The 27,898-nt window shown below is 41.1% G+C and overlaps 1 protein-coding gene across 3 annotated transcripts in view; it reads left to right on the top strand.

Moving 5' to 3' along the window:
- The window catches only part of ccser1 (coiled-coil serine-rich protein 1), a 106,407-nt gene that overhangs the window by 18,172 nt on the left and 60,337 nt on the right, over positions 1–27,898 (top strand). For all 3 annotated transcript variants that reach the window (XM_035639569.2, XM_035639570.2, XM_035639571.2), the window contains exons 6-8: positions 1,558–1,663; positions 16,323–16,497; positions 20,770–20,847. In XM_035639569.2, coding sequence (XP_035495462.2) covers positions 1,558–1,663; positions 16,323–16,497; positions 20,770–20,847 — 359 coding nt within the window. The remainder of the gene's footprint in view (positions 1–1,557; positions 1,664–16,322; positions 16,498–20,769; positions 20,848–27,898) is intronic.

Below are 27,898 nucleotides of genomic sequence, written 5' to 3'. Positions count from 1 at the left end.
TGCTGAGCGGCTGTTAGCATACACACGCGTGAGTGTGTCAAAATAGACTTGATAAAACCTTTCTGAATACGTATGTTAATTCTCATCACATTCATATCTTGAAAAGGAATTTGCTTTTTCACTATTGGGAATAGACGCAGTGAAGTGAAATGATTGAAATGGCATGTGCCATTTTTATTGAATCAAATTCCTGTAGTAAAATTATGGTAATTAGGCCAAAACTGTACACTGTTGCAAATACTGTCTGTATTGACTGTTTGTGTTTGCTTCATGTTAATACACATCAAACTGCCCAAACGCAAAATGTACTCATCGACTTGGGTAGTTGATGTTTCGCTGAATAGCGTGTGAATACAATTTATATAATAATAATAATTATTATAATAATAATTATAATAATAATAATAAAATCATATGAATCTAAATCATATGTATTATACATACATATATATATATATGTATATTTTCATCTATCTCTTGGTGACATGTAAGTCACAGATGTACTCACAGAATATTAAAGCAGTCAAATGAGGGTCTAATGAAGGCAAATGAAGGCTGAAGGATGAAGGCTGCAACAGGAGATCCAGCCCTAATAAACTGCATTTCCTGTGCTTCTGGGTGTTGGAGATTTTGAGCACACACACACACACACACACACACACACACACACACACACACACACACACACACACACACACACACATTTAAAACATCTCTAACGGCACCAGCTGATGCAGAGTGAAAGCAGGCACACACACTAACACAGAAGCGTACATGCTTAGTCATTGGACCTAATGCTTCGCAGGCTGTAGCATGAAATTAAAGGTTTGATGAATTGTTCTCATAAAGTCAAGGGACTAACACTTTGTGCTAGTGAGATAGAGTGATGTTCTTCCACACTCTCAGATTAAAAGGAATAATTTAAGGTCATGCATATACCTGCATGCACACACACACACACATTCAGGCATTATGCACAAAGCAAACTGACTCGGATACACGACATGCACGGCTCCATATACCGACACGTAGAGTGGGGGTCACTCTACAAAACTGGACATACGCCTACTGTATCCGACAACCCCACACGCCCGCTCACTCATGGGCACCTCTCAGTTTTACCTCTCTCAGGTGGCTTGTTGAAGCCTTTATTAAAAAGCAAGCAATTTCACAGCAATTTATGGCCAACAGTGTTCAGCTGCAGGGCTCTGTGTTCCTACTTCTACTGTGACTCATGCCCCGTGGAATCAGACAGGGGGCAGAAAGAGAGCCTCCGAGACCTTTACAAAGACATGAAGAAATGCCAAATCTTGGCTTCACTATCACCTTTTTATTCCACAGTGCACTGTCAAATGTTCCTTTAAAAGTAGACGTATCTAAATCTATCACTTTGACATTGACTGGTGTTTTATTGCTCAAATTTAGTTTGAGAGGAGACGAAAATAGAGCATTATCACTGCATGGCTAAAATGTGTTGTGGGAAATGATCTGTCAGCTGAGACTGAAATCAGATCTTGATGTAATGAATATGTTTGTGTGTTTGACTGTTGTTCACAGTGTCTAGAGAAGACTCCAGCCAGTCCCTGGCCTCCTGTCTCAACCTGCTCCCGTCCCCCATGGACCCATCAGGAGATCGCATCCCGGGCAAAGAGAACAATCAAAGGTATATTTGAGTATTTCTTTTATTAATTTATGTATATATGTTCTCACGTGAGAAAAGAGAGCTAGTTAGAAAACAAATCTACACTGCGAAAAACTACTGTCTGTAAAATGAGGAGGACATTTTCCAGCACAGTTGTCTTGCACTAACAAATTAAGATAAAGTGTTGATGTTCAAATATATATATATATATATATATGTGTGTGTGTGGTGTGTGTGTGTGTGTGTGTGTGTGTGTGTGTGTGTGTGTCTGGACATCATAAAGCCATGATGTCATGAAGAGAAAAGACAGAAAAATGTGCTGTGGTCTGTTATTGGCTGGCCTAAAATAGGATTCCATCGCCTACAACAGAAACATATGGATGGCTCAAGCATCTATATTGATACACCTACCCACTTGTCCAGAGCAGCATTTATCCCTGGTACAGTATGTCTTCATTAAATCATAGCAACAATATAGACTTATTTAGCCTTTTTTTTTAACCATGCGCTTCATTGCCATGTGAGACACAGAGATGAAGAGAGAGGGTGGATATTATTATCTATTCTAGGACTTGCTGATCTTGAACGTCCCCTGTAAATGCACAGAATGTTTTATTTCTTTCCCTTCCTCGGAGATGAGACGAGATTATAGCCACAGAAAGACGGAGGGTAAAAAAATGAATACATTCTGTTAGAATAAATATGCAAGCTGTCTTTCTGTTCTCCTCTGTCTGTCAGTAGCCGACAGCTGAAAGAGAACACTTACAGTTTCAGTTTTTATTGTGTGAGTCCCGCTGCCAAGGACGGTTCCATGTCTGATTTGATTTGGCCACTTGTTTTTTCTCTACGCTCAGGAATTTAGGATAGTTCTTGCTGGGCAAACACAGATAATGTATGCAGACCCACATATCTGCACAGAGACACTCACACACACACACACAAACACACACACACACACACACACACACACACACACACACACACACACAGACACACGCAGCAGCTCGGTGGATAGGGCTTATTTGGTTTTATAGAGCCAGTGGGTAATAAAGAGGTTGTATCACCGGTGGTCTCGCCTGGTCATGTGTCTGACAAGCCAGCAGATGATTATTACTTTACCTCTCAGTGCTCCTCTCTCCACTCCTTGGTTGAATTTATTTTATTTCTGCTCACACACAAATGTGTCTGTTTATGCATGTTTTCCCCTTGAATTATCTCACTCTGATCTTCTGTGTTTACAGAGACAGTGCAGGTCAACTTGTGTGAGAGGTTTTGTAGTAGAGGTCCAAGGTGTTACACCACAACACACTATTGAGACTAAGGGTTAGCCTTGGCTTTCTTTTGGGTTTTTTTTGCTGAAAAGGGTTTTATTTTAAATCCCTCTTCCAACATTCGCTGTATTGTTCAACAGAGACAGACATCGCCTGTGTCTAGACAGTGTTAGTGAATCATGCAAGTCTGGAGTCAACCCTTTCAACTCTTCTAAGATTTTTGAGTTTTATTGGTTCATTTCTACTTAAGTCCCACTTCTTCACGCACGCACACACACACACACACACACAGATATTTGAATTATTAGACATATTTTTTGAAATATTAGAGTCTATAGTGACGCTGGCAGCTCTGTGTGCTTATTCTTACAAACAACAATGTTTGAGCTAATGTCAGCATTGTCACATGACCTGATGATGGCTCTGTATAAAATTCAGGTGCATCACTAAAGTTCTTATTGTTCATCTCGAGGCAGGCATGCTTCTGTGTGCACCAACCACAGTTTTTATACAGTAGCCGAGGTGCTGAGCAGCAGAGAAACCACAAAAGACTAATGGAAAGTGCAGCTACACTTCAATGTAGAAAATAAATCACACCATTGAGGCGTAGACAACCTTTCAGACTCTTCCCTCTTTTGATTTCAGTCAAGTGAATTTGAACATTATATATTATTTTTTTTAAAAGCATAGAATCCCTGTAGTTCAGTCAAACATTTGACTTGTCTATGTGGTAGGAGCTCAGATTGGAGAGGGGGGGAGCAAATGTGTTGGCCCAGGGCTCGCTTACTGAATTTCTTTTGTCTCTCAGTCTCTGTTGCTCTTTGTCACAGGTTCCACATTCCCTCGAGGGGACATTGATTTGCTGCAGGCAAAGCAAGCTCCCTTCTGTTCACAAACACACACACACACACACACACACACACACACACACACACACGTCTCCATGATTTCAGAGGATATTACATTGACATAAAAACATGTTTTCACCTTAACATGTAATGTAAACTGTGTCAATTTAATTTTTTGGGGTCCCAACAATGCATTTTATACCTAAGACCACACACACACACACACACACACACACACACACACACCTGTCAGTCAGTCAGCCTGTCCAAAGAGAGTATCAGCTGCAGGATAGTGCTGGCTGTCTGACAGGCTGTACAGAACATCTGCTGTATACACACACACACACACACACACACACACACACACACACACACACACACACACACACAAAAACACTAACACTCTCTTGGATGCATATTTCCTCTTTGATGTAAGACAGTTGGATGATTTTGATGGTAGGCATTTAATTCTCTGTGTATACATCCTGTGTAAACATTAACACCAGGAGCAACAGACCTGTAGCAGTAAACATCCATCCATTTGGGTGTGAAGAGAAAGAGAGACAGGCAGGGGGGAGGGGGGTTGATAGAATATGGACAGAACAAAGGGAAACATCAGAATCCCTTGTCCTATTTTAACTTGAATGTAGAGCAAAACATCTGAGTCACACTGTCCCCCATCACCTCGTACATGCTGCACAGTAGCTGTTGAACAAAGATCAGTCAATAGAGACACCGTGTACTCATGAAATCATTGACAGCTGTTTGTGTGTGTGTGTGTGTGTGTGTGTGTGTGTGTTTGTGTTTCATGTTTAAATGCTGAAAACCCCAAACTTATGCACAACGGATGCACGACAGAAGATAGGCTGCAGCTATTGATTGATTCCATTATTGATTAACCTGCTGCTTATTTTTCTAAAATAACTGATTGACCTTTCTATAAACAAAATATCTGGAGCTGGTGAAAAACACCTATTATGATTTCCCAGAGGTGGCATTTTCAAATGTTATATTTTTCAGACCAACAGTATGAAGCCCAAAAATAAAGTTTTCAGCCATAGAAGATCAAGAATAGCAGTATATATTCACATTTTAGTATTAAGAACCACAAATGTTTTGTGTTTTTGTTTAAAAATTACTAAGACAGTTATCAAAGTAGTTGAGGATGAATTGTCATCATGTGGAGTAATTGACAAAGTATTGCTTGGTGTTTGCAGAACATTTTTTTAGGTCAGATGTATTTTAGTTTTGCTTTCTGATAAACTTTTAACACCGTGGATTGTTTGCAGTTGCTTCATGTTTGAATTTGGTATTTAAATGCCTAAGTTTTAGTTTTGTGTGCTTTGTTACATGAAGCCCAGTTTCAACACTTTCTAACTGCATAGCAACATCGACTGTGTCTGGTACGCCTCTTGTTCGCTGGAAGAAGGGGGTAGAGGACATATTAAGTCAATGAATACTCCATATTTGTTTGTGAAGCATCTTAATGTCTGTTTTCTGTTCAGACTCCTCCCTCGTCACTCTTGTAGGAAAACACACAGAGGAAATTAGATTTTGACAGTAGGGATATAACTTTCCTGTTGCTATGGTAACAACGTCTACATGTTGAGTGTTCCCCTCTCCTTCCCTTCTTCTTTTCTTTTCATTTTTTGCCTTTTCATTGCTGTTTATTACTATGTAGAAGACAGGTAGTCCAAGGAGGGAACATGCAAACACTCACAACACCTCGTCTGTCAATATACAGTTTTCACTTCCTATATCTCCACTTCTGATTTGAGGATTTTATGTGAAATCTAGCTAAAAGACTCACATGCTCTTGCACTGGCACAATAAGACTTGTCAGAAAAATATCAACACTTGTGGACAGGTTCCAATTTTTTCCTTTGACATTTTAATTATAGATGACTTCAGAGTTTATATATTGTGTCTTTTCCCAAAATGCACAAGGTCTGCTTCCTGTCTAATGTTGAAACTGTTGTTTAACTGCCTGCCAGTGTTAAAAAAACAAACATCCCACCACATGCCTCAAGCTACAGGGTCAGTCTGTCAGTCAGTCCTTGTTACCTTCATTCGTGTGCTTTTCATGTGTTACTGTTACAGTATGTAAGAAAAGTTGAGCAAGTGAAACAGAATCAGTCGGGTCTTTTTTCCTCTAAACCTTGAATATACAGCGAGTGTGGGAAAGCCTGTATACTCCTGATAGCTCTACTTGATTCAGTTTGGCATCAAGACATCACTGAGAAGCAAAAAGAAATGCTGATGGAGCGTCTTGTTTCAAAAAGACACCTTCCTCTCACATGTGGGTAGATATGGTGCACAGTGATGCACTTGCAATTGGCCCTGTAATCTCCCACAGAGACATGTAATCCATGATTAGAGAGAATTCGGTCACGCGAGCACACAAACAGAGGAACAAATTTGGTTAATGTTAATAGGACTCATAATGTATATATCAGCCAAGTTGTTGTAATCCCACCTGACTTGATATAGTCAGCAGAAATAACACGCACATCTCCTCCTACAGTAAGTCATAAGCTTACAGACATTCACTCGCACGCACCCATGCACGTTTATAAAAATAGACAAGCATAAAAAAAATCCAGCTGAGCCTTGGAGTGGAGCTGGGGACGGATAAAATGCACTGCAGCATGATTGTCAGACACATACACAGCGTATAGTAGGATTTTGGCAGCAGCACAGAGTAGATTCCCCACCCTCTCCCAACGTTCTGGTATGTAACGATCATCAAATTATTAATCAAAAAATCTTTGATGAAACTCTATGTTTTTGCGACAGTTCTTTATTCCTCCGTCCTGGCGACCGACTGGAGGTTTAATGTTCATGTTTTCCTATTATGGGGAACGCAGTATCTCAGGAAAGCTACGAGGGAATTTCTTCAAATTTGGCACAAACGTCCACTTGGACTCAAGGATGAACCCTTTGCATTTGGTGGTCAAAGGTCAAGGATGCTGTGGCCTCACATAATAATTAATATGCTAGTTATGCTAAAATACACGTAATACCTTCTTCTCTAGTCTGGACACACAAATCGAAGCAAACTGCAACTTGACTGGTTTGCGAAGGTACATAACTGTGAAGGCGTAAGTCTAGTATACGTTGTACATATGTATCAAATAAAGTTTGTTAGTGACGTATGTTCTTGAAGCCTCTGAGGAAAAGCAACATTTAAAATCTTAACACCAGCCTCATAGGTTAAATGTTGAAAAGCCTGTCGTGTACATCCGTTGTCATTTATATTTATTGTGTTGTTGTTTTAGCAGTCACTAAGGTTTACTAAATGTTCAATACAGGGAGACTAACTGATGTTCCCTTTTGTTTTCATTGTGAATATGTGAGAAGAACACTACATTGGCAAAAGTTAAATAAATTTGAAACACGCAACCTTTCACATCAATATATCTCACTCACCAATGTCCCTCTGTACATATATATACAGCCTAGTTCAGCATTGCCATGGAAACCGCTTTTGAAGAAATGCGAATGAGGAGCCTACATGCCTTTAATAGCCTGGATTAGTTTATTCCTGCATGGCGCCGTTTCACATTTATATTTCACTGAATATAAATCGGAGCTTATGCTGATGACGTTAACAGGAACTATTGTTTGTGTGCATCAACTCAAAAAACAGGACTAATGACTTAAGTCTAAAAGTTCCGGAATTAGTAAGGACCAAGAAGTTGCGCATATTGGAACACTGTCATGTAAATCATTTGCACCTTGCTTAGACTCGGGATGTAATTTTTCTTCATCTCTGCTATTATTCTTTTCCTTGGCGATGACAACAATCCTACGACAAAATAACAACAAATAAGAAATATGAACTATCGTGGACAATATATTTGGTTGTGTGAAAGGAAAAAAGGCTGCGTGACTGCGACTAGAGGAAATGAGATGAAAAGGGAGGAGACAACAATTTAATTTATTTTGGCGTTGCTGTTGTTGTTGATGCTGAACATCATTATGAAACATTAGCTAAACTAAGAGAAAACATTTCCGCGAATGGGAATTTGCAGCTTCTACACTCCAATGTTTTTCTCTTGACTGTTTATTACAGAAACATACATTTAATTGGATCTTTCAAACGATGTGAGCTCTTGTCACACTTGTGAACAGCACTGTTGGATCAACAGTATAATCCTATCTACTCCTGACAATACATATTATGCAATACATATTACCAATTTAGGCTAAGAATACATTAGATTATCGTACACTTGCTATATAAAGTAGATTAAAAAGGTGTTACTGTAATATTTCCCTTGCTAATGTTCCCTGAGCTTTTGCACTTTTAGCTTCTTGTAGCTTCAGGGTCAGGTAAAATATAAGATAGCTGAGGTTTGATCATTAAGGACTTGGATTTCAGTCCTTTAAAATAGGCTTGAGAATAAATTGCACAAAATTATATTGTAATGAATAGAACAGATGAACACGAATGGGCCCTCCAAGTGATAATGGCCTTCGGATGGGGAATTAGCATTTTTTAACATGGATTTGTTGATTTGACTTGAGAGAAAAATTCAGCCTCAGTGAACTGGTGGTTGCTTTTGTGATCTGTTATCAGCTCTCATTATTTAAAATTACAAATGGGCAGAGGAACAAACACTAAAATCTTCTTTGCAGAAATCCTATAGTGCTTCAAAGAGTTACATGTCCCAGATTATTGGAGACGGTCACTCTTGATAGTGGACTTTGTGAACCCGTGGCAGTGTTATTAAGTGATCTACTTTGGTGGAGGAATACCGCTTTTAGGCTCTAATACAGGACATAACTTTGGTCAGTTTGCCTCTGCAATGTTCACTGATACCGGAAGATGTAATGTGTCACTTGGGAACAATATTAAATTGATTTCTCCAAGCAACGAGAAGTTTTGATAGTAATTAGTGAAAGTGATTGTGATAATTCCCAATGGTTGCTCCCCGCCACAAAAAAAAAAAAAGGAAAAGCTATAGTTGTGGTTCGCAGCCTTTTTGTGTTGGATTAACATCATGATACTGACAGTTGCCAAGGTAGTGGAGAGTGGAGAGTCTGGAGAAGTTAACAGATACTAAGTCAGGGAGAGAAAAATAGAGTGAGAGGCCGAACCCGAGTAAAAGTTAAAGAAAAAGCATAGATTTCTCGTGAAACAAGCAGAGATCCCGAGTGCGGAGAGCAAAGGAAAGGACAATTAGGTTAATCAGAAAGTTGCCCCCTGCCATATTACATTAGTTTTATATTCTCTCCCTTTCTGTGTCTGAAGACCTGGATTCAACATTAGATTCACCGCCTGGAGCTTGGCTTGGGCTCACTCTTTAGTCACAGATGCACTTCATGTCGGAGATGAGTTTAATGGCGGCATTAAACATCCGTAGCCTCAGGTGCTGAATGCAAATGAGTACACTGCGCCTGTCAGGTGGAAAAGACGGAGTGACAAATGGGGACAATCATTCTCCCATAGCCGCGGTTTACTGTAGCACTTTACCCGCGCATGCAAGCACTCACAGATGTCGACACTCTCACACATGCACAACGCCATGAGACACACATGCCGCATAAGGGATTGTCCACATGAATGTGTTGTCGTCAGTAGAAAAATTTTATGAGGGAAAAGATGACATAGGGGACTGACTGCCTTCCTCGTCATGTCTCTGTGTTAAAGTGTCCGTGATTATTATTACTATTATATAACTCCAGAGACAATGGAGTCTTTATATTGCAGATTGACAAGGGGAGCAACCCACTACCCGTCCTTCCTGTTGTCAATTAAAAAAAAGGAGAGAAAGATAATGCAGTTCAATCACACTTAATATACTTGTCTTGCCATCATTCGACACATCACACACTGAACCGAACACATTATGCAAACCCAGACATCTACATGTGCATATAGAAGTGTGGCTATCGTCGTTGTTGCCTCTGTATGCGTGCATTGTTATTTGCCTGTGTGGACCATACAGTCTATGGTGTGGACATGCGTACTTGTTTGTTTGTGTGTGTGTACGTGTGCGTGTGTGTGTGCAGGTATGCATCATTGCTGGGCGTCAAGAGTCCAGTAATATAACCCTGTGTGAGTGGTAAAATATTGAAACCCATAAAAAGGCAGATAATTACCATTTTCAGGTTGGTGAAAAAGGATCACTTCTAATGCTGCTGTTGAGAATTCGCTTCTGAGAGGAGAGGAGAGGAGAGGAGAGGAGAGGAGAGGAGAGGAGAGGAGAGGAGAGGAGAGAGTCACACGAATTGAGGGGAGAGTGTAGGGAGTGAAAGAAGGTGGGATAAAAGGGAATGAAGGGGAAAAGAGAAGGAGCAAAATGAAAACTCAATGCAAAGGAAAGGGGCATTTTTCACCCTCTGCCCCTGTTTACCTTTAATTTCTTTTGTGCAATTAGAAAAGACTGTAGAAAAGACAATCTCTGTGAAAATAATTAATTGCACTTTAATCCATTTACTCAGTTGTGATTAGCTCCACACTGACCATGGTCTTGTAGTACCAGTTTTAGCCATCAGTGGGTGTAATACCTCATCTATATGAATTCACATTAGCACTTTGTCCACTTGTGTGTGTATATATATAACCCGTCCAGAGCTGTGTGTGTGTGTGTGTGTGTGTGTGTGTGTGTGTGTGTGTGTGTGTGTGTGTGTGTGTGTGTGTGTGTGTTTGTGTGTGTTTGTGTGTGTTTGTGTGAGTGTGTTAGAGAGAGAGAGCTGGAGTGATTAAGCTATAAAAAAGAGAAATGCAGTGAGAGTGTCGGTCTATCGACTCATGACAGTGAAAAGACAGATGACCCTGAGTATAAGAAAGGCCTCCCTACATTTATAACATCTATCATCACTGAACAGACTTGTCTTCAATTATGCTGTGAACTTGCGTGTGTGCGTGTGTGCGTGTGTGTGCTCTTGCACGTATGTGTCGGTTAATTACCTGCAGATGAGACTGGTGCTTAGCTGGAAAACTACTTTGTCTATTCTGTAAATGCAGTCAAAAAAATATTGTTCGCCGACGTGCCCATGTGCACACACACCTTTATATACTGCATGCACAGCAGCGGCAGCTCGGCATGGTGGTGGGAAAAAAACCACTGCTGGTATAATGTCTTAAGAATATGTCATTGTTTTAGTTCTACACTATCTGCTTGATTTGGGTGTTACCATATCAGTTTAGAGAAACATTGTGGTAATGTTGAGATCATAAAACCTGGCATCTGGTACAGAATGAGATGGGTTGTTGTCAAAGTCACCCATCCATCTTCACTAAAATCCACAAAACACGTGAACTACTTCCTGCGTTGTTGGTATTAGGGCATAGAATATAATGCTATTTCAAATTATTTGCTGATTTTCTTTGCAGTTTTTCTATTGAAAATAAGTTTGAGATAATAAAAATTATCACAAAATGCCATTTCTACAGTTAGTAGAACCCAGATATCACAGATTGAGACAGATTGAAAAAATAATAATAATGTTGCCCACCGTAAAGCACATTTAAAGCCCCCAGCTGTTTTACTCCAGAAATATTTAACCAGAAATACTTCACTCATAGTCCCCTGGAACAGTAAATGTTTTCCAACTAGGCCCCTGTGTGATTATCATTTCAGGGGAGGTGAGTTTTGTTTGAACCCTGCTCGCACTCATCGTCTTGAGGATTTGATGTGCTGAACAAGTAAAATAAGAATCTTAACCTGAACCCCGGTGAAAGCAGGAGGGATGGCTCGAGTGTCAGACACGGATTAACACACAAACAAAAAACTTTGAGAGAGAAAAAAACTCAACTTTCTCGTACTTGCACTGCACTGTACCACTTGACATAAGGTGTCAGAGAGAAGAGCGCATGATTGAACAGATGTCATTCATTTATGCTGAACTCATCCCATCGAGACAGCGGAGTGCAACAGAGAAATGAATGGGGAAAGTTGGTTCTGTGACCTGAGATGCCAAGTAGGAACAAAACACTACAAAGAATACAGTTTAGAGGTTTAAAAACGAAAAAAAAGAAACTTGACAGACAGAGCTCAGCTGTCCTCAAAAGACGGCAGGCTTCATCGACGTCTGTCTCGACGCGCTCAGCACAATCCCCTCGGGGACACCGTGGGCTTTGATACGGCATCAGTTTAGTGTAGTGGCTGTCAGAGTGACAGGAGAGAGAAAAGAGATGAAGGGGCAAGGGGAGACCTGTGGAGACGGAAGACAGGGGCTCGGGCAAAGGGAGGGAAGAGGGGGAGCGAGGCAGGTGAGGGAAGTGCGGGTGAATGGGGAAAAGTAAGAGAGGGATGAGTAGAGTGAGATGGAGGGGGGGGGGGGGGGCGCAGTGAATGATAGGGAGAAGACCAATGTGTGAGGGAAAATGAGGGAGTGGTTCAGTACAACCCTTTCCTGGCAAAAGTTTTCTGTCGATTGATATTTTGGCCACACGGTTGTGTTTTGCTGAACATTTTTTCTTGAGAATTTGCCGTCTGACTCAATGACTTAATGCCCCCTTGATGTTTGCTTGGTTATTTTTCTTGGAGAATGGGCGTCCTATTTCCTCTCACCTCCCCTGTAAATGGCCATCAGTCAGAGCGAACGCAGCCTCTCGACGATGAAGAGCTGCTTGTTTCTGTGATTATGTCTTCCTCTTCTTTACTGCAGCCCCCCCCCCCCCTACTTTTTTGATAGGATATGCAGACTGTGAGCTCGCCGCTCGTCTTTGTGGGGGAGGGTCAGTATTTGTTAGCCCACCTTTAGAAAATGTCATAAAGAAAGTGATATACACAGTTCCCCCCTTCATGCACTTCTGTCAGAATATCATAACCTGGCAGGGAAATGTTAATGCAGGAATTTAGCTCATTTAAATGATTAATGTGCTGAGTAGTTGTAATTGTTTTCTCCAGTCTCTTGGTGGAAAGTTTTTATTTGACTACCTTAAATGGTTAAACTGTCCATGACCATGAGTTTCGTCTTCATTGTAACTCAACTGGAAAACGTTGCTCATCATATGAAATAATTACGAATAAGGAACTTTGGAATTTTGCAACACATTACATGAAAATGTACTTATAAGCACACATTACATTTACAGCATTATTCTATCTATTTCTATAGTGTATACTGTTGCGCTTCCAGAGTATTTGTTGAGATAACCTGCAGGAGAAAGCCAGTTTATTTTATGAATTGCATGCTTGTGTGAAAGAAACACAATCTATTCATTGTTAGTAGTTTTACTCTTTTCGAGCACGTTGGCCTTGAAGACTCAACGGGCTTTTTGTCATATCCCCTGTTATGACATTCAGAAAAATCTCTTCGGGCCAAATGAGAGTCATCCCACACCTTGCTATTGATTGAAAAGTTGACTTCAGTTGCATTTTAATTGCTGTCAGTTGAAAAAAGGTCAAATTCAGATTTTCTGAGTTGCTTCTCAGCAGTTAACAGAACTCAGGGTTGAGATTATGATTCTCATCATCACTTGATTTCAAATATCTCTTTGCGCCAGTGTCTTCTTGACAATTTTAATAACTTAAGTAACTTGTTTCTGCTAAGTTGTACACGTGAATTAAGCTGTAATTCTACAGCCTTTACTCGCTGTGTGAAAAGAGTGCTAAACGTGCCAATGGACAACTATTAGGAACAAGGTTTACTGGAAAATGCGAATTTAGAAAATGATAAAGTAAGCTGTAGGATGGGTTTTCCTAATGTGTTTGACATTTCGTGTGTATGAGTGACCAGGTAATGTGTCACAGACCGAATCAAAAGACGTCAGCCACATAATTCCTTTGACTCAACAGAGGGAGAGTTTGGAGCTTTGATTTGAGACTGTTTATACGTCTGGCGGAATATAAAGTAGTCTTACATCATTAATGGTTTAAAGAATTATGCTCCCGGTGAAACCTAAACTCTCAAACTGACGGGACAAGTAATGTGGGCTCGGAGCGATGAATGACTATGAAGATGTCTATTTTTTTATAGATAAGGTCACCGTTAGTAGTCGTGGTGCTTCAATTGAGCTTAAGAGGTGGCTGGAGGGCACAGGGAGACGAGGAATGCTGTGACACTGAGCAGCCCTGGTACCTGCCACTATGTGTGTGTGTGTGTGTGTGTGTGTGTCCTCTGCTGTACTAAATACGTAGGTGTTGAGGGTAAGATAAGCAACAGAAGCCGTGCACCAGAGGAGAAAGATATACTGCTACAGAGGCCTGTTTAATGGACTGTTCTCAAATGGGACACTTAATTAAAACAGTGCTTTTGGTCAGTCTCCCCCTGTTGATTGTGTTTGTTTGTGTGTGTCCAAATCTAACCCCACACTACCACAAAAGGCTCAGAGGTGTGTAGAGAATGTAACACAGGTTCAGAGGTTTGTTAATAACCAGGCATGATCAGTGACTCGTGAACATTTTGAGAGAGATGTCATCTCTTCTGTCCGTCAAGTGGCCGGGGAGGTCTGCATGTGCTCGACTTCGCAAGCTCTGTTAATAAAAAAGGTGTTTGATATGCAGCACCCGAACTGACACACGCACACACACCGACAATCATAAAATCTGCTGCATACATAAAACACGTAGGCAGGCTTATTGTTTTGAGCAATAATCGTGGACATGCAGTAAAACAAAAACTGAATTAAGACTCCGCGGGAAAAAAAATATGCGAAGGACACAGACGGGATCACACAGCCGCGATGGAGCTGTAATGACTCAGGGCTCTTGACCGTGAAGTATCCTTTTGAGTTGATAATCATGGTGAGACGCAGGATTAGTCGATGGACTTGTGGTGCTTTGGCTTCTTTCATCTTTTAATGTAATTGTGTGTATGTGTGTCTACACATGCGAGCACTTGAAAGTGCTTTTGTTTCGCGTTTGCGTCGTCGGATTTAAATCAGCTTAAAACAGACTTATTATAGAAGTGAATGCACATATGCATGAACTCCTCGGGGGGGGGGGGGGGAGCAGCTTCAGGTCTCCATCGTGAGTGTTCCCCGTCTCTTCTCTCCGTCTGTAGAAATCTATCCACTGTCTGTCTGTTTCTGTTTCCGTCTCTTCTCCCCACTCTGTGTTTTATTTGCCAGTGTTTTTATTTTTTGTTTTGTTCTATGAGGTGCGAATGAAGATATAAATTCAAAACTCTCCACACAGGGGGCATTAGTAAAACTGAAAAACCGTGAGACACATATTTGTGCATTGCCACTGCTCTCAGTATGATGCAGACAGATCTTTCTAATTACTCTGTAAGGTATAGTTTTCTGTGTTGCATCTGCAGTAATTGTCCACATCATTTTTTCCATGGGAGCCACAAAAAAAAAAGAAAAAAAAAGAAAAACAGTCAACAGGAGAGACACTTGTACTGTGAAAGAGCCAAAAACCACAGGTTTTTTTGGGTGTGTGCTTTGGAAACCATTCTCCAAGTTACTTAGAAAGACAAAAGGTTTGATATGTGGAGGACGGATTGTTTCTTCATTTTCCTCACCAAAACACACAGAATAACTGTCGATATGCAGTAATACAAAACACTAAATTAAGATTCCTTAGAAAAATATGCCAAGACACAGATACCTACTGGATCACACAGCTGTGATGGGCTATAATGATTCAAAGCTCTTGACAAAGTTTGTCTCTTCATTTTTCCTCTCACGTCTCTCTGCCTCGCCTCTCTGCTATTGATTTAGCACTTTGATTAGAATTCAATCTATTTTTTTTTTTATTGATCGTGCAATCCATACTGTACTATAAACTGTATAATATACTATAGCATGAGACCCTGCAACCGCCAAACAAAGAACACTACGACTTGCCAGATTGGTGACAGGTTCAACCCCCAAATTGAGAAGCTATATTTAGTTGAACTTCAAGTTAACATGGAGACGTTACGTGTCTGTGGTGCAGTGAACTGTATCTACAGTGGGGTCCACAAGTCTGAGACCACTTTCCCTCTCAGATACGTTTGAACTTTTTTTTAAATCACTCCAAATTGTCCTATAACAGCCGTCTATGTATTTACCTGTTGCAGTTCTAAGCTGCTTTCAGACATGCGCTGAAGTCCAGACATTTCCCTGAACTTCTGCAGAGGGGCTGTATGTGCGAATGAAAATGTTGCTCCGGACATTGTACGGAAGTTAATGTATGATTATGTCGAAGTTTCGTCATGTCCTGCCTCCAGCGTGCTGTACTAATTTCTGCTTTTGTGTATGCGTCTGACTCACACAATCTTCTACTGCATTTGTCACGTGTGAAGGGCAAACTCAGGAAAATGGCCAGACGCAGTTTTGTCTGTAAAGAGCTATAGTCGTTTATATAGTTGATTTTGATAAAAGCTGGTCAAGCTGAATGAGGCCGGTAAGTCGCACCATGAATACATGATATATATGTGAACAGATTGAATCCATGCTTGCAGATTTGGGAACTATTGGGATATTCAGAAGCAGCTGATGCCTTCACATTACTCGGTAATGCATCATCTACACCATCAGTAACTGCTGGTCACCTGTGGAGAGCAGAGGGAGAGCGGCGAAGACAGGTCAATGATCAAGTTTTCTCACTGACTCATGATAACATTAAATCTCTTTGTTTCTCTCTTTTCCCCTTCACTCTACCTCTCCTCCAGGGAGCCCAGCCGCCCGACCAGCCTGCTGCCTGCTGACTGGAGCTCGGCGCTGGGTTTGGGGAGGGAAGATGAGTCCTTGCCCCCGGGGCTGGAGGCACTTCCACTCAGACTAATGCAGCAGGACTGCACTGCTGTCAAAACCCTGCTTTTAAGACTGAGACGGACACTGCAGGAGGTGGGTTACTCACATATACACCCACGGAAGCATGCACGCTCCCCGTAACACGGGTCTATACTCTGATGAAGGCGTTAACTAGGAAGATAAAGATCACATCAAAGAGCCCTATTGTCTTTAGTGACCCTTAGTGCATTAGATTATCACAAAGAAAAATAATAAAACAACTCAGGGCTGGAATCCATTGCTCTTTCTCATATACCACACTGACAGACGCTTCTCAGATCAAGTCATAAACCCACCAAATTGTTTTAAACCAAGTAAGTGCAAGTGGTTAGACAATAATATGAAGCAATTTCATCTGGAACCAAAACATTACAGTGCTCCACTGACAAATTCTTCACCCCCTGTTGTAATCAGCTCTGTTCCAGCTCCATGAAATCGTTTCAAAGAGGAGGCTTTTCCGCCTCTTAAAAGGTCTCTGTAATCACTTTGTTTTGTTCATTTAAGCAGATTGTACGTTCAGAGGAGGAAACCGGGCGGCCTTCATTGAGCATTTGCTGTCATATGCACACATACACACACACACCAAATACTAATCCCCTTATATTCGAGTATCTTTCTTTAAGTGCTGTTGTCTGCTCAACACTAAAGTTTTAACTCTGTGGCTATGAGGCCATCTCAGTGTAAATGGCGGGAAACCAGTAAAATTACATCCACACCATTAAAGACGTGATTATCTGTAATGGTCACTTAGTAAAGCACTGACACGTCGCAGTAGCTGGTTTAACAAGGTTTTACCGTAAAAATCAGGGAAGCATATTGATGACCGGCCTGTGCAGTCATGCAGTCTTTGTAAGTGTGGGACCGCTTTTGCACTCGAATGTAAATAGAACGTTATAATGTTCTCGCTTTTAAACTTGATCGTTTATTGTGATCTTTTTTTTTTTTTTTAAGGACATAAAATTGTTGTAAATGTGATTTGCTTGGTTTATTTGCTTGCTGCAATTTGCAGCGGGCTTGACTTGGGGCAGATTCTCAGTCATGATGATAAAACACACAATCAACTGCAGAAAGTAAATTCCAGTTCTACAGTCAATTGCCAGGCCAGAATGATAATTATGCTCTTTTGGAAAATGGCTGACGCATTACCAAACAAAAGTTTTGTAAGCACAGTTTCAATACAGTGGTTAAATGGAAACTGTTTGATTCATGTTTTTTCTTATGTTGTGTTTTAAAGTTAAAATGCTCATATCTTGTTTTTGAAAGTGTATCACACTTACATACCAAAGAGGGATGTTAGAAATAGCATACGCTCTGGAAATTGAGCTCAAAGAATATCCATTTGCAACATCTGTGTTTTCTTGTAATCTACATGGGTAACTGACCGTCAGCAAATACAGCAAGAGTACACAGACATCTGCACACAAATATAAATCCCATATAAAAAAAGACATATAAAAGGCTGACCAGACCCTTCCCTAACATCCCACCATTAGTACCTCTAAACTAAGATCAAAGCCAGCTCCGAGGACCTGTCGGTGAATTACAGTCCACAGAGGCACATGTGTCTGTCTCTTCACCGTTGGCCTCTCTGGGTTTCTTCAAGGACCACGGTGAGAGAGAGAGACACAAGGCCTGAAAATGATAATTAGTGGACAGAGACATGAACGAGAGTGGTGATGGAGAGACTAAAGGGGCTGCAAGAGAGGGATGGAATAAGGCAGCAGAACATGAATATAAAGGAGGAGATACTTTGCCCTCTCTGCTTATTGTGTTGTGTCATTAACTTGCAAATTTTGTTACTTCCCATCAGCAGATGTAATCCATTCTGCAGCGAGGGGAGGGTCACTTGGCGCGTCTGTATGCGCTGCATTTCATTTGCTTGACCTCTTGGTATTGAAGACCCGAACTTCTGAGCTCATCTTTTGTTTGCCTTCACATATTTACTATAGCCCCTAATATCACTTCTCTTCTCTTCTCTTCCCTTCTCTTCTCTTCATTACACTGGCATGCCTGACCAACACGCCACATAATACATCAAGTCTTCAGACAAATCAAAAATTATATTTTAGCTAGCTGAGCATACTCCATACCTACTCCGTGATGTATTTCTCTCTCAGCGGTTTATGCCGTCGGTTACACAGAAGAACATTTCCAAAAAGCCTCTGTCCGTGTGTGTGCATTTGACAATGTCATGATGGCTGCAGCCACGGACTCTAGCAGAGAAGCGCGATGCTCCCATTCGTCACAGCATCTAGTCACAGTCTTTGTGGGCATGTTTGTGCAGCATCCCCACATGCAGCACCAGACCCAGTCAGCTTGTGCCTCCTCGGACCCCCTAGGCAGCTGCTTGACTTGTGGCAGCAGCTGCTGCTGCCCTGTCACAAAGATAGCTGTGGATGTGATGAAATGAATTTGGAAATATCCTGTTATTTATTACTTTATTACACATCTGCAGTCATTAACCCTAGCTCTCAGAAAGATGAGTCGTGTCACATAGTATGCTACACATTGACGTCTGTAAAAGTTTGGGAGGACACCTAGGAGTGAATTGTGTGTCTGTGTTGAGGAAGGGAGATGCTTAACACTGAACTGTTCCGTCACTGTTACATCTGAGAAAAAACACAGTAATAGCCAAACAGAGTTGGTATTTCCATTTCAAAGTCCTCAGTCTGTGTATGCCAGAGAACTCACTAAATTGCATGACAGTGTGTTGTTTAATGGTTCTGCCTTCCAGTAAAAATCCAAATGTCAATGAGAAAGAGCGAGCGAGTGGGCATGAATGCACCTTAAGTTATTTGAACGTTTTTATTTCTTCATCTAACCGATGCGTGAATGTGATTAAAGGGGTGTATCAAATTACAAAAAAACTACTTTCCTGTCTCAGGCCATTCATCATCTTTAGACATGTAGCTTCTGGGTAGCGCAAGTCATTAAATCCAGAGCTCTTAGGCAGCTTTCCCCATTCCGAAATCTAAAAGTTGTTTTTTTTCACCGGACCACATCTAATTGTGGGGACAGTTGTGTGTTAAGGCCTGTGGGACAGAGGTGACCTTAAAGAGGACGTGTAAGCGTTAGAGAGTGAAAGAGAGTGTGGGTGTCAGTGAGTGTGCGCCTGTCTCTCCACATAGGGAAAGGCATTGATCACCGATGACACTTTGCGGGCCTGACACCACAGCGCACCTCAAATTCTGATAGGAAGGCATGCTTCTGTGAAAGGTCAGCCAAACCGATAAACCATCAAGTTTATACTGTGCAAAGTGTATAGCAATATTTAGGAATAACACTCTGTTGGCCGGATCTAGTACCTTCAAACTGTGAAAAGCTCTGGGATTTCAGCCGTTTTAGGATCTTGATTGTAACTACGGTCATCTCTGTGAAAAAAGAAAAACAAAAAGAGTTGTCTAGCACATGAATCTGCAAGAGAGCTGCACATGGCGAGACGTTCAGTAAACCTTATCAGAGAACCATGTGCGACGCAAGTAGTTAGTTCACACGTCACAGCCTTTCCTTGTTCCTTGTCTAGGCTTTGTCATGTATCTTGTCATACAGTTATGTCCTTAGCATGCAGCATGGCTTCATCCTGGTTTCCCACCTGTCCCATCGTGGGCCATAACATGAGACATTTAAATAAGCCTAGACTCTTTTTATGAAGTGTTTGTTTGCGTGGAGTCTGCAGCACCCTGTGTCACATGAGCAGCTTGCAGTGTGTGTGTGTGTGTGTGTGTGTGTGCGTGCGTGCGTGCGTGCGTGCGTCTTTGGAGCCCCCTCTAGCTGTCCCTGCTCTCTTCCTACAAGACACCTGTGTCGAAGGAGCGGAGCCAAAAAGTGTCTGGTCACAGCTGGTTAGAGAACAGAGGCTGTGTAACCGTGTAACACATTACAACATGAGGTTGTGTAATTACAGTAATTCAACCAAGTTCTATGAAACTAATTATTCTACGTTTTTGTGTGCTTTGAATCAAGATCAAAAGACCTGAAAGAAAGAACACGTATACCAACAACACTAAGATTTACAGTGCTGCAGCCTACATGACGACCTATCAGACAGAGCTGTATGTTCTTATCAAAAATGTAACCTAGTTTCCAAGTGTAATCATTTTTTCGGTTTTGCCTAACAACAAAACATAGTTGCAAGAATTACAAATTCGGATTGGAGAGAAACTATATGAATAGTTGCAAGAATTACTTTATTGCAGATGCCTTCATTTTAATTGAGGTGTTGTTGTTTTGAAATTGATCCTGTAAAAATCCTTCTGTGCACATCATTAGTTTCGTTTAACACTTACAATGTACATCATACACCTAATGTTGATTGTTTTTTCGCAGAGCGCAGAGACGAGTCCTGCCAGCAGCCTCCAGTCTCTACCCATCAGCCCTTGCAGTGAAAAATCCCTTCCATTTAAGGTAACCTAAAATAGACCACTTCATACTGTATACTGTATGCATGTGTTGGGCAGACACTTTATTGATTCAGCCCCATTTTAGCTCTGAATTATTTACCACAGACTGATTTTTGAAATCATCTAAATTTCTGCCAAATCAATTGTCATTTGACAAGCAATTAAAAGATGTTATAACACCTGAATTTTTGTCAGTACGATCAATGATCTGGCTCTCAGAGTATTAGGTGAATTTCTGACATGCCCGAATTTTTTTACTCTGCTGGTTTCCAATTTCCGGTTCCACAGCCCAGTTTCCCTCATGGCTGCTATCAGAGCATTTGTAAACTGCAGGGACTCGGGAGCTTGGTTTAAGGTTATTGGAGTAGTATTTTACATGATGAGGCTAAAACTGTAGTCTTGAGACTGTTGTTATACAAAAGTGATCTTTACTACACAGCCGACAGACCATGTGTATATATTCTTCTTACTCTTCTACCTTTTTGTCCATAGTAGAACGACACAATGGAACACAGCTTTCCTTCCTTCTTTCTCTTTTTCCAGTGTCTTGTTTCAATATATTTCATGAGAATCATCAATAGATGCTTTTTTTTCTTGCCAGCGTTACTTTCTGTCTTTGCTCATGGTGGGAATCATTGACTCTGTGAATAAATAACAATGATTTATATAATTTTTTATATATATAGTACAGTCTAGACCTACTCTATAGCCTCAGGCCTTACTTGCATAACCCACACATGCCACCTAGTGCCACCTAGTTCAATTAAAAGAACACAGTAGTCTGTCTGTGATCAGAAATGTCAAACTGAATCTTCCTTTGATCCTCGTGTCTCTTTAAGTATTACAGAACAATTACTGGCCTTTTTTCATTCATTAGATCAGCGTCTAATGAATCATGAAGAGATCAAATTGCAGAGAGAGAGATAGCAAGCAAAGGGAAATTAAAAGCACGAGAGAAGGAAAAAGAGTGATGAAAAGCAAAATAGGTGGGGATAAATTGAATGAGAGGGGAGGGGGCAAAGCGCTTTGCTTGTCTTGACAGGCCCCAGACCCCCTCTGTCAACGTAGTCCATCAGAGCCGTGCGATCGAGATGAGATTTATTACTCTCTGCTGGGAGTGTGTTTGTGTGCCAGAGCTCAAGTGCGTGGTTGTGTGTGTGTGTGTGTGTGTGTGTGTGTGTGTGTGTACGTGTGTGTGCGCAGGCTTTTGTCAAGCTTTTCTCTTGGATTTAGTTGGTTGGCAGCAGAGTCCTTGTTAGACTGTTAGGAGAGAGAGGAGCAGCGGCGACAAGTCTCCTCAACTCTGTGAAACGTCTTGCTGCCTGTGGCGCTGTTATATTGAACTGCATTGTGCTGAAAGTTGTGTCTAATATTGTGTCTCCCCCCCTCTTCCTTCACAACCAAGGTCTGCGTATCACGAAGTGCCAGCAAAGTGCACTACTGTGCCGAGTGTGTGTTTGTGCATGCACTTAAATCTGTGCACCAGTCTGTGTGTGCGTGCGTGCGTGCCCTCCTTATTGACCTACATGGAGTGTCAGTGGCAGCTGGATGATAAGGAAAAATTTAAGATGTTGGGTGGGACACAGCATGAAGTCAGTGTCCCTGGCTGAAATGCGGGGAAAGTGTGATATGATGAGGTTGTTTTGTCAGGAAAGAGAGAGGGGACACGGTCCGCAAGAAAAATATAAACACATGACCTGTAATTAAGCAATAACTCAATAGCAAACGGATGACATTATTCTGTGTATCTATGAGCATGGAGATTAATTCTTGATATTGGGCAAGAAGGAAGCAGCAAGAGTTGGAGGAATTGACAGGAGCTGAAAACAGAATAATATTGGTTTGTGTATGTATGTATTTATATATATATATATATAGAGAGAGAGAGAGAGAGAGAGAGAGAGAGGCGAATGAGTAAGAAGGTGGCAGGCAAAGGCTAACCTTTTGACAGAGCTGGAGGCACAGAAAAGAAACAACATCAAGGTGGAGAGGGCACACAAGCTGAATACAAGGAAACAGGTGCAATGCTGAGAATAGGACATTGTTCTTTTCGACTATGGGAGAGAGGATGAGGGGGAAAGAGTTTGGGGGGGGTGAGGAAGCTAGAGTTGTGTTTCGTACAGAAGGAATGCATTCAGTTTGATGAGGATAAGTTGGATAACTCAATAAAAGAGGTGAGGGAGGTGAGGAGGAGGGTGGTAGAGAAAAAGGGGGACGTGAAGGAATGAAGAAAAAGAGACTGAGGGAGGAGAGCGAGGACAAGAAGAGAATGTGTCCTGGCACTCCAGAAGACGACTCTGTGGGTATAAAAATAATCTACGGTAGCCACCTGAGAGGCTGCAGAGTCACAGTGCGGCCTAGTTTCATTTAGACCCAACACATGTGACACGATTTTTTTACCAGATTTTGTCCCAGTTTAAGCATTTTACTGTATTTCAGAAGACTGAAGTAAAAAAATGTAAAAAAACTCACGCTACAGTAGTCGCTAGATGTGTTTTATTTAGAGCACCAGAAACTTTAGCTCCAAATTAATTGACATTTGTGTACTCTCACCTTTGTTTCCGCAGACGTGAGGAACTTCTTTTTATAGTGAATCATCGTGTCGTGTGCCGCGTAATTAGAAATTAATAATGTATAACTATAATCAGTGTATTATTATAGTTCCTTTTCCACACTGAGGCTACAACATGGGACGGTTAAAAAGACGCATGTGCAAGATTACACACAGAGAGTTCCATGAGCACACACACACACACACACACACACACACAATCAAGTACATGAAGTCATCATACACGATTGCACATATATAAACGACCACATTTAATGAGAAATGAGAAATGCTTCCATAAAGCAGCGAGTCTCATCTGTCTGTCTGTCTCGCCCCTTCACTATTTCTTGGCCCGCTCATCTCAAGACAACCTTTTTTTACACAAACACTGTTTTTCTTCCTGTTGTCAGAGCCACACACTTAATGGCTCAGACGGCCAGTTTCTCACGCACTCCGTAACCAACTGATGTGTATTAATGTGTAAGAGAGGCAGAGGTGATAAAAAGACTCCTCATGATTTGGCCTTTCCTGAACTCTACGCTTTTCTGTTGAATCTCCCTTCCTATCGTGTCAGTGTTTCTGGGACATAACGCTTTAACAGGGAAATTTGAATTGGCCTTTTTTACATCTCAAATTGTTCATTACGCCAGCATCTTGGAAAGTCAGTTCAGTTTGGGGCACAGAGGCGTTTTGAGCTAATCTACTGCACTAGGTCCATCGTGGTTGTTGGTTTTCTCGGCCTTGTCATAAGCCAATTTGCGTCTGTTGTTTAAAAAGGGACACGGAAAAGTTAACTGCCTTACCCAAGGCTATCTCAACACTAATCAACAGATTTTGAAATACATTTGTGGTGCGCGTGTGTGTTTGTGTTTTATTTGCTCAACCACAGCATTCTGCTTTGAATTTTCACATAATATTGAATATTGGAGGTAAAACATTTTATAACCACTTAAATTGCTCAAGACAGCATGAACTTTTCCGCTGGTTTGAATGGAGCTGAGCAGATTAAAAGGCTGGATCAGCTGTGCTTGGTTTCAAAAAGACTCTTAATTCTCTTAAGTGAGAGAACACAGACACATTGATCCAGCCCGAGCGTTGTATCTGAAGCTTGACTGTTTGTTAGACCTGAGCAATAGTTAAAGCTTCTCTTTGCGCACCCGGCCTCTGGTCCCTCATTATCTCATCTCTTACATTATCATTGATGTCTGTGTTAAGAACAGAGGACGGCATTTGAGTGCATTTAACTAGCCACATTTTTTTGTGTGTGCATTATACTATATTTCAAATGTCTCAGTGATGACTGCAGACGCGAGGCAGTTCAGTGGCTCTTGCAGCATTTTCAGAAGTCCCGGCAGTTGACACCTCGCTTGTTTCAAACAGCGTAAATATAACAGAACCGGTTTGACAGCTCACCTAACCATCTCCGTGTGACCTGTCAGCTTCACTGCCTCCTGAGCTCCACGGAACTGATAGAGTACCTATTGCATCCATTAGTGCTGCTGTTCACCAGGCACGCCACGTCCTTCAGTTTATATAGGAGGATTACGGTGTCAGTTTGTCATGTACAGCGTGTGTCCGGATGCACCAAAAGTTATTTCCAAAGCTTGTCGAATCATAGCGATGCATGGTGGTGAACTGCTCTTTAGATTCCACTGACAGCCGAGTTAACTCATCAAGAGGGGTGGCAGAGGTCAAAGGTTTTTATTATGTATTCTTGATGTGCAGATGACACCCCCCCCCCCTCGCCTCCTCTCTTTTATTTTAACATTGAAGCTGCTTGTCTTGACCTCTTCTGTCAGAGTGCATAAATTGTCTGCTATCAAAGTCATAATTATTGTCTGTCAGTGTGCGCAGGTTTATGCGTGTGTCTTTGAGCTTGCCTATGTTTTTTAATCAAGGCATGAATATAAAGAGTCAAGTGCTTTACCGGTGGGTTTCCAAGCAGCCAAATGAGACCGCAAATAACTATGAAGGACAGGACTTACTGTATGTGTTAAATTTAGACCTTTATCCAGTGTTCATTTAGCTTGAGTAACCTTGAGTTTCATTTTCTGTACTCAGTTACTCCCACTCCATACATGATATTAAATGGAACAGTTTGCACTTATTTTAAGGGATTTTGGATTTTAGCGTTTTGTACCAGCAGGGAATCTGCTAATGGAGATAAATAAAGACAAGTTGGAATACGAAACCCAAAATACCTCGTCGGCTTTGTGCTGCAAACAAGGGAATAATCTGTCAGTTCTCTGAGGTTCTTATAACTGTTTAAATCCACTTTAAGTCATTTTTGATGGGCATACCGTAAACTTGACTGGAGCACAGGTGTCCATCATTCCTGCCACTCGCTTGCTGGCTGGTCTAACTCATGCAAGAGCAGCGTAATGAGACTTCAGAGCAACCTCAGCCGAGATTTAAAGATGAAAACAATAGCAATATTTCCTAGACCTACTAAAACAGTGTACAATCGACAAATGCAACTTGAATACCGTATCAATTATAACAATGGTACAGAAAAAGTGACACATTAATATGTTAGCAACACTTATAGGACATCTCATAACTCACCTACTTTCTTACGATAGATTTTGAAATTAGTTTCTGAGTCTTGTGATAAACACATGGAGCTCTACATGAAGTACATGTGTTATTTAATTAGTTTCTACACTACTGGCAGATTCGCTTTACTTTAAGATCTTCTGACCAAGAATTCTGTGCTGTTGATCCGAATACGTTCAAACCTATATAATCATTGTTTCAAACACACTTCGTGACTCTGATGTTCTATTTTATTAAACGTATCTTGATCTAACAATAATTAGGGGCACAGCGAAACCGAGATGCCTAAAATGCATTGACATACCAGGAATTAACTGTTGAGGGTATAAGACAAAGTACAAAGTTACCAATAGATGTTGGCTACATTGGTACAAAGATAACAAGGGGAATGGATTTAATTATTAATTCAAAAATGAATAAATAGGCAATTTGTCAAACAAACTGAAAGATGGGGGGGGGTATTGAAATAACACAAACAGTAAAACACCATCACATTTTGTCAAATGAGTGCTTAAAATAAATGTGAACAAATTGAATAATTTCTGCTAACAAGGGGAATGCAATTCATCTCCATACCCTCTTCAGCAGGCAGCTGATTGCAAGCATGGAGTGGCCTAAACCTCCATACAAAATCACATAAAGTGGATGCACTCCAATGATTTTGATCAGATTTATCCGCACTGAGGCCATTCCAATCACATTAGAAATAAATTCACATGCCCCACTTTTCTTCCTTGGCACTTTCCATTCAATTCTGCCTTGAAAAATAGTTTGGAACGCCACCTGATGGGTGACCTAATGCATATTGTGCTGCTTTTTTCAGCCAGCGGAATAAAGTTTTTCAATTTAGTTACGGGTAATGGCGATGTTTCCCTCATTTTAAATGGTTTTTCATATCTAATACGATATAGGGCTGCTCAACAATGGGCATGTGAGCCAAGTGACAACAAAGTCAAGCCAGGACACATTTTTTTTAAATTGTGGGTCATTACATTGAGGTTATACGAGCATGTCCAGTCCCTTGGCATAGAACTCCAAAGGGTGTGTTTGAACATGGCCCGGTTGAATTAGATTATCCCTTATTTTCCTTATCCCTCTCTATTTTTCCGACAGCTTGTATACCCATCTTCTCTTTTTCTGTTTAGGCTCATACTCAACCCATAAAAAAAACACGCAAGTCGGTAAAATCTTCGTGGATTAAGGCATAAGCCGTTTGAAACGCAACTACTGTTATACATGCAATGTCATACACGCACACGCAGGGGACAGAAGCATACACACTGTGCAGTTGTAGCCAGACTGCTCATTTGGAACAGCCTTCAGTCCTGTTCGGGCGAGATTCATTTTAGAGGCTGACTAATGTAGTAATTGTCACAGCATGCTTGTGATTTTCAGACCCATTCAAATCTCATGTTAGTAATTTTTGTGCCGTCTGTGTGTGCGTGTGTTTGTTCTCGTAGTAGGAAAAAATATCATTATCTATAAATACAACAGGTAAAGCCAGTCCAGTCTGATTTAACACCACTGGGTTTTGTTTTTGTAAATTGTTTTTCTATTCCCTTGTGGGAGAGGTATTCTGTTGCCGGTTTTATCACCACGGAAGCACTTACCAAGCTATTAGCTTCGTCCATGCACTCAAAACTTTTTCCTTTTTTTTTTTCAGACACTCTGCAGATCTTTGGTGTTTTGGCCTTGTATAATTTTCAGGAAATTGTGACGCATGGCTCCCACCTCTGCAGCTGTAGTCTGAAGACAGTGTTTGCCATAACTGTGAGGAAAGGAGACCACGTTGTCTCAGAAACAGTTTAAGTATTTCGGGCATGCTCCCGTCGATGTGCTTGTCAGATGGTCAAACAGAATCTGCACACACACACTGGCGCTGGATGTGACTTAAGGGATAGTGTCAGGTTAGCTGTCTGTGTTTGCATCACATAGGTCATTTAAAGGA

The sequence above is a fragment of the Scophthalmus maximus genome, chromosome 19, assembly GCF_022379125.1.
Source record: "Scophthalmus maximus strain ysfricsl-2021 chromosome 19, ASM2237912v1, whole genome shotgun sequence".
Lineage (NCBI taxonomy): Eukaryota > Metazoa > Chordata > Actinopteri > Pleuronectiformes > Scophthalmidae > Scophthalmus > Scophthalmus maximus.
This window is presented reverse-complemented; position numbering and strand designations above follow the sequence as displayed.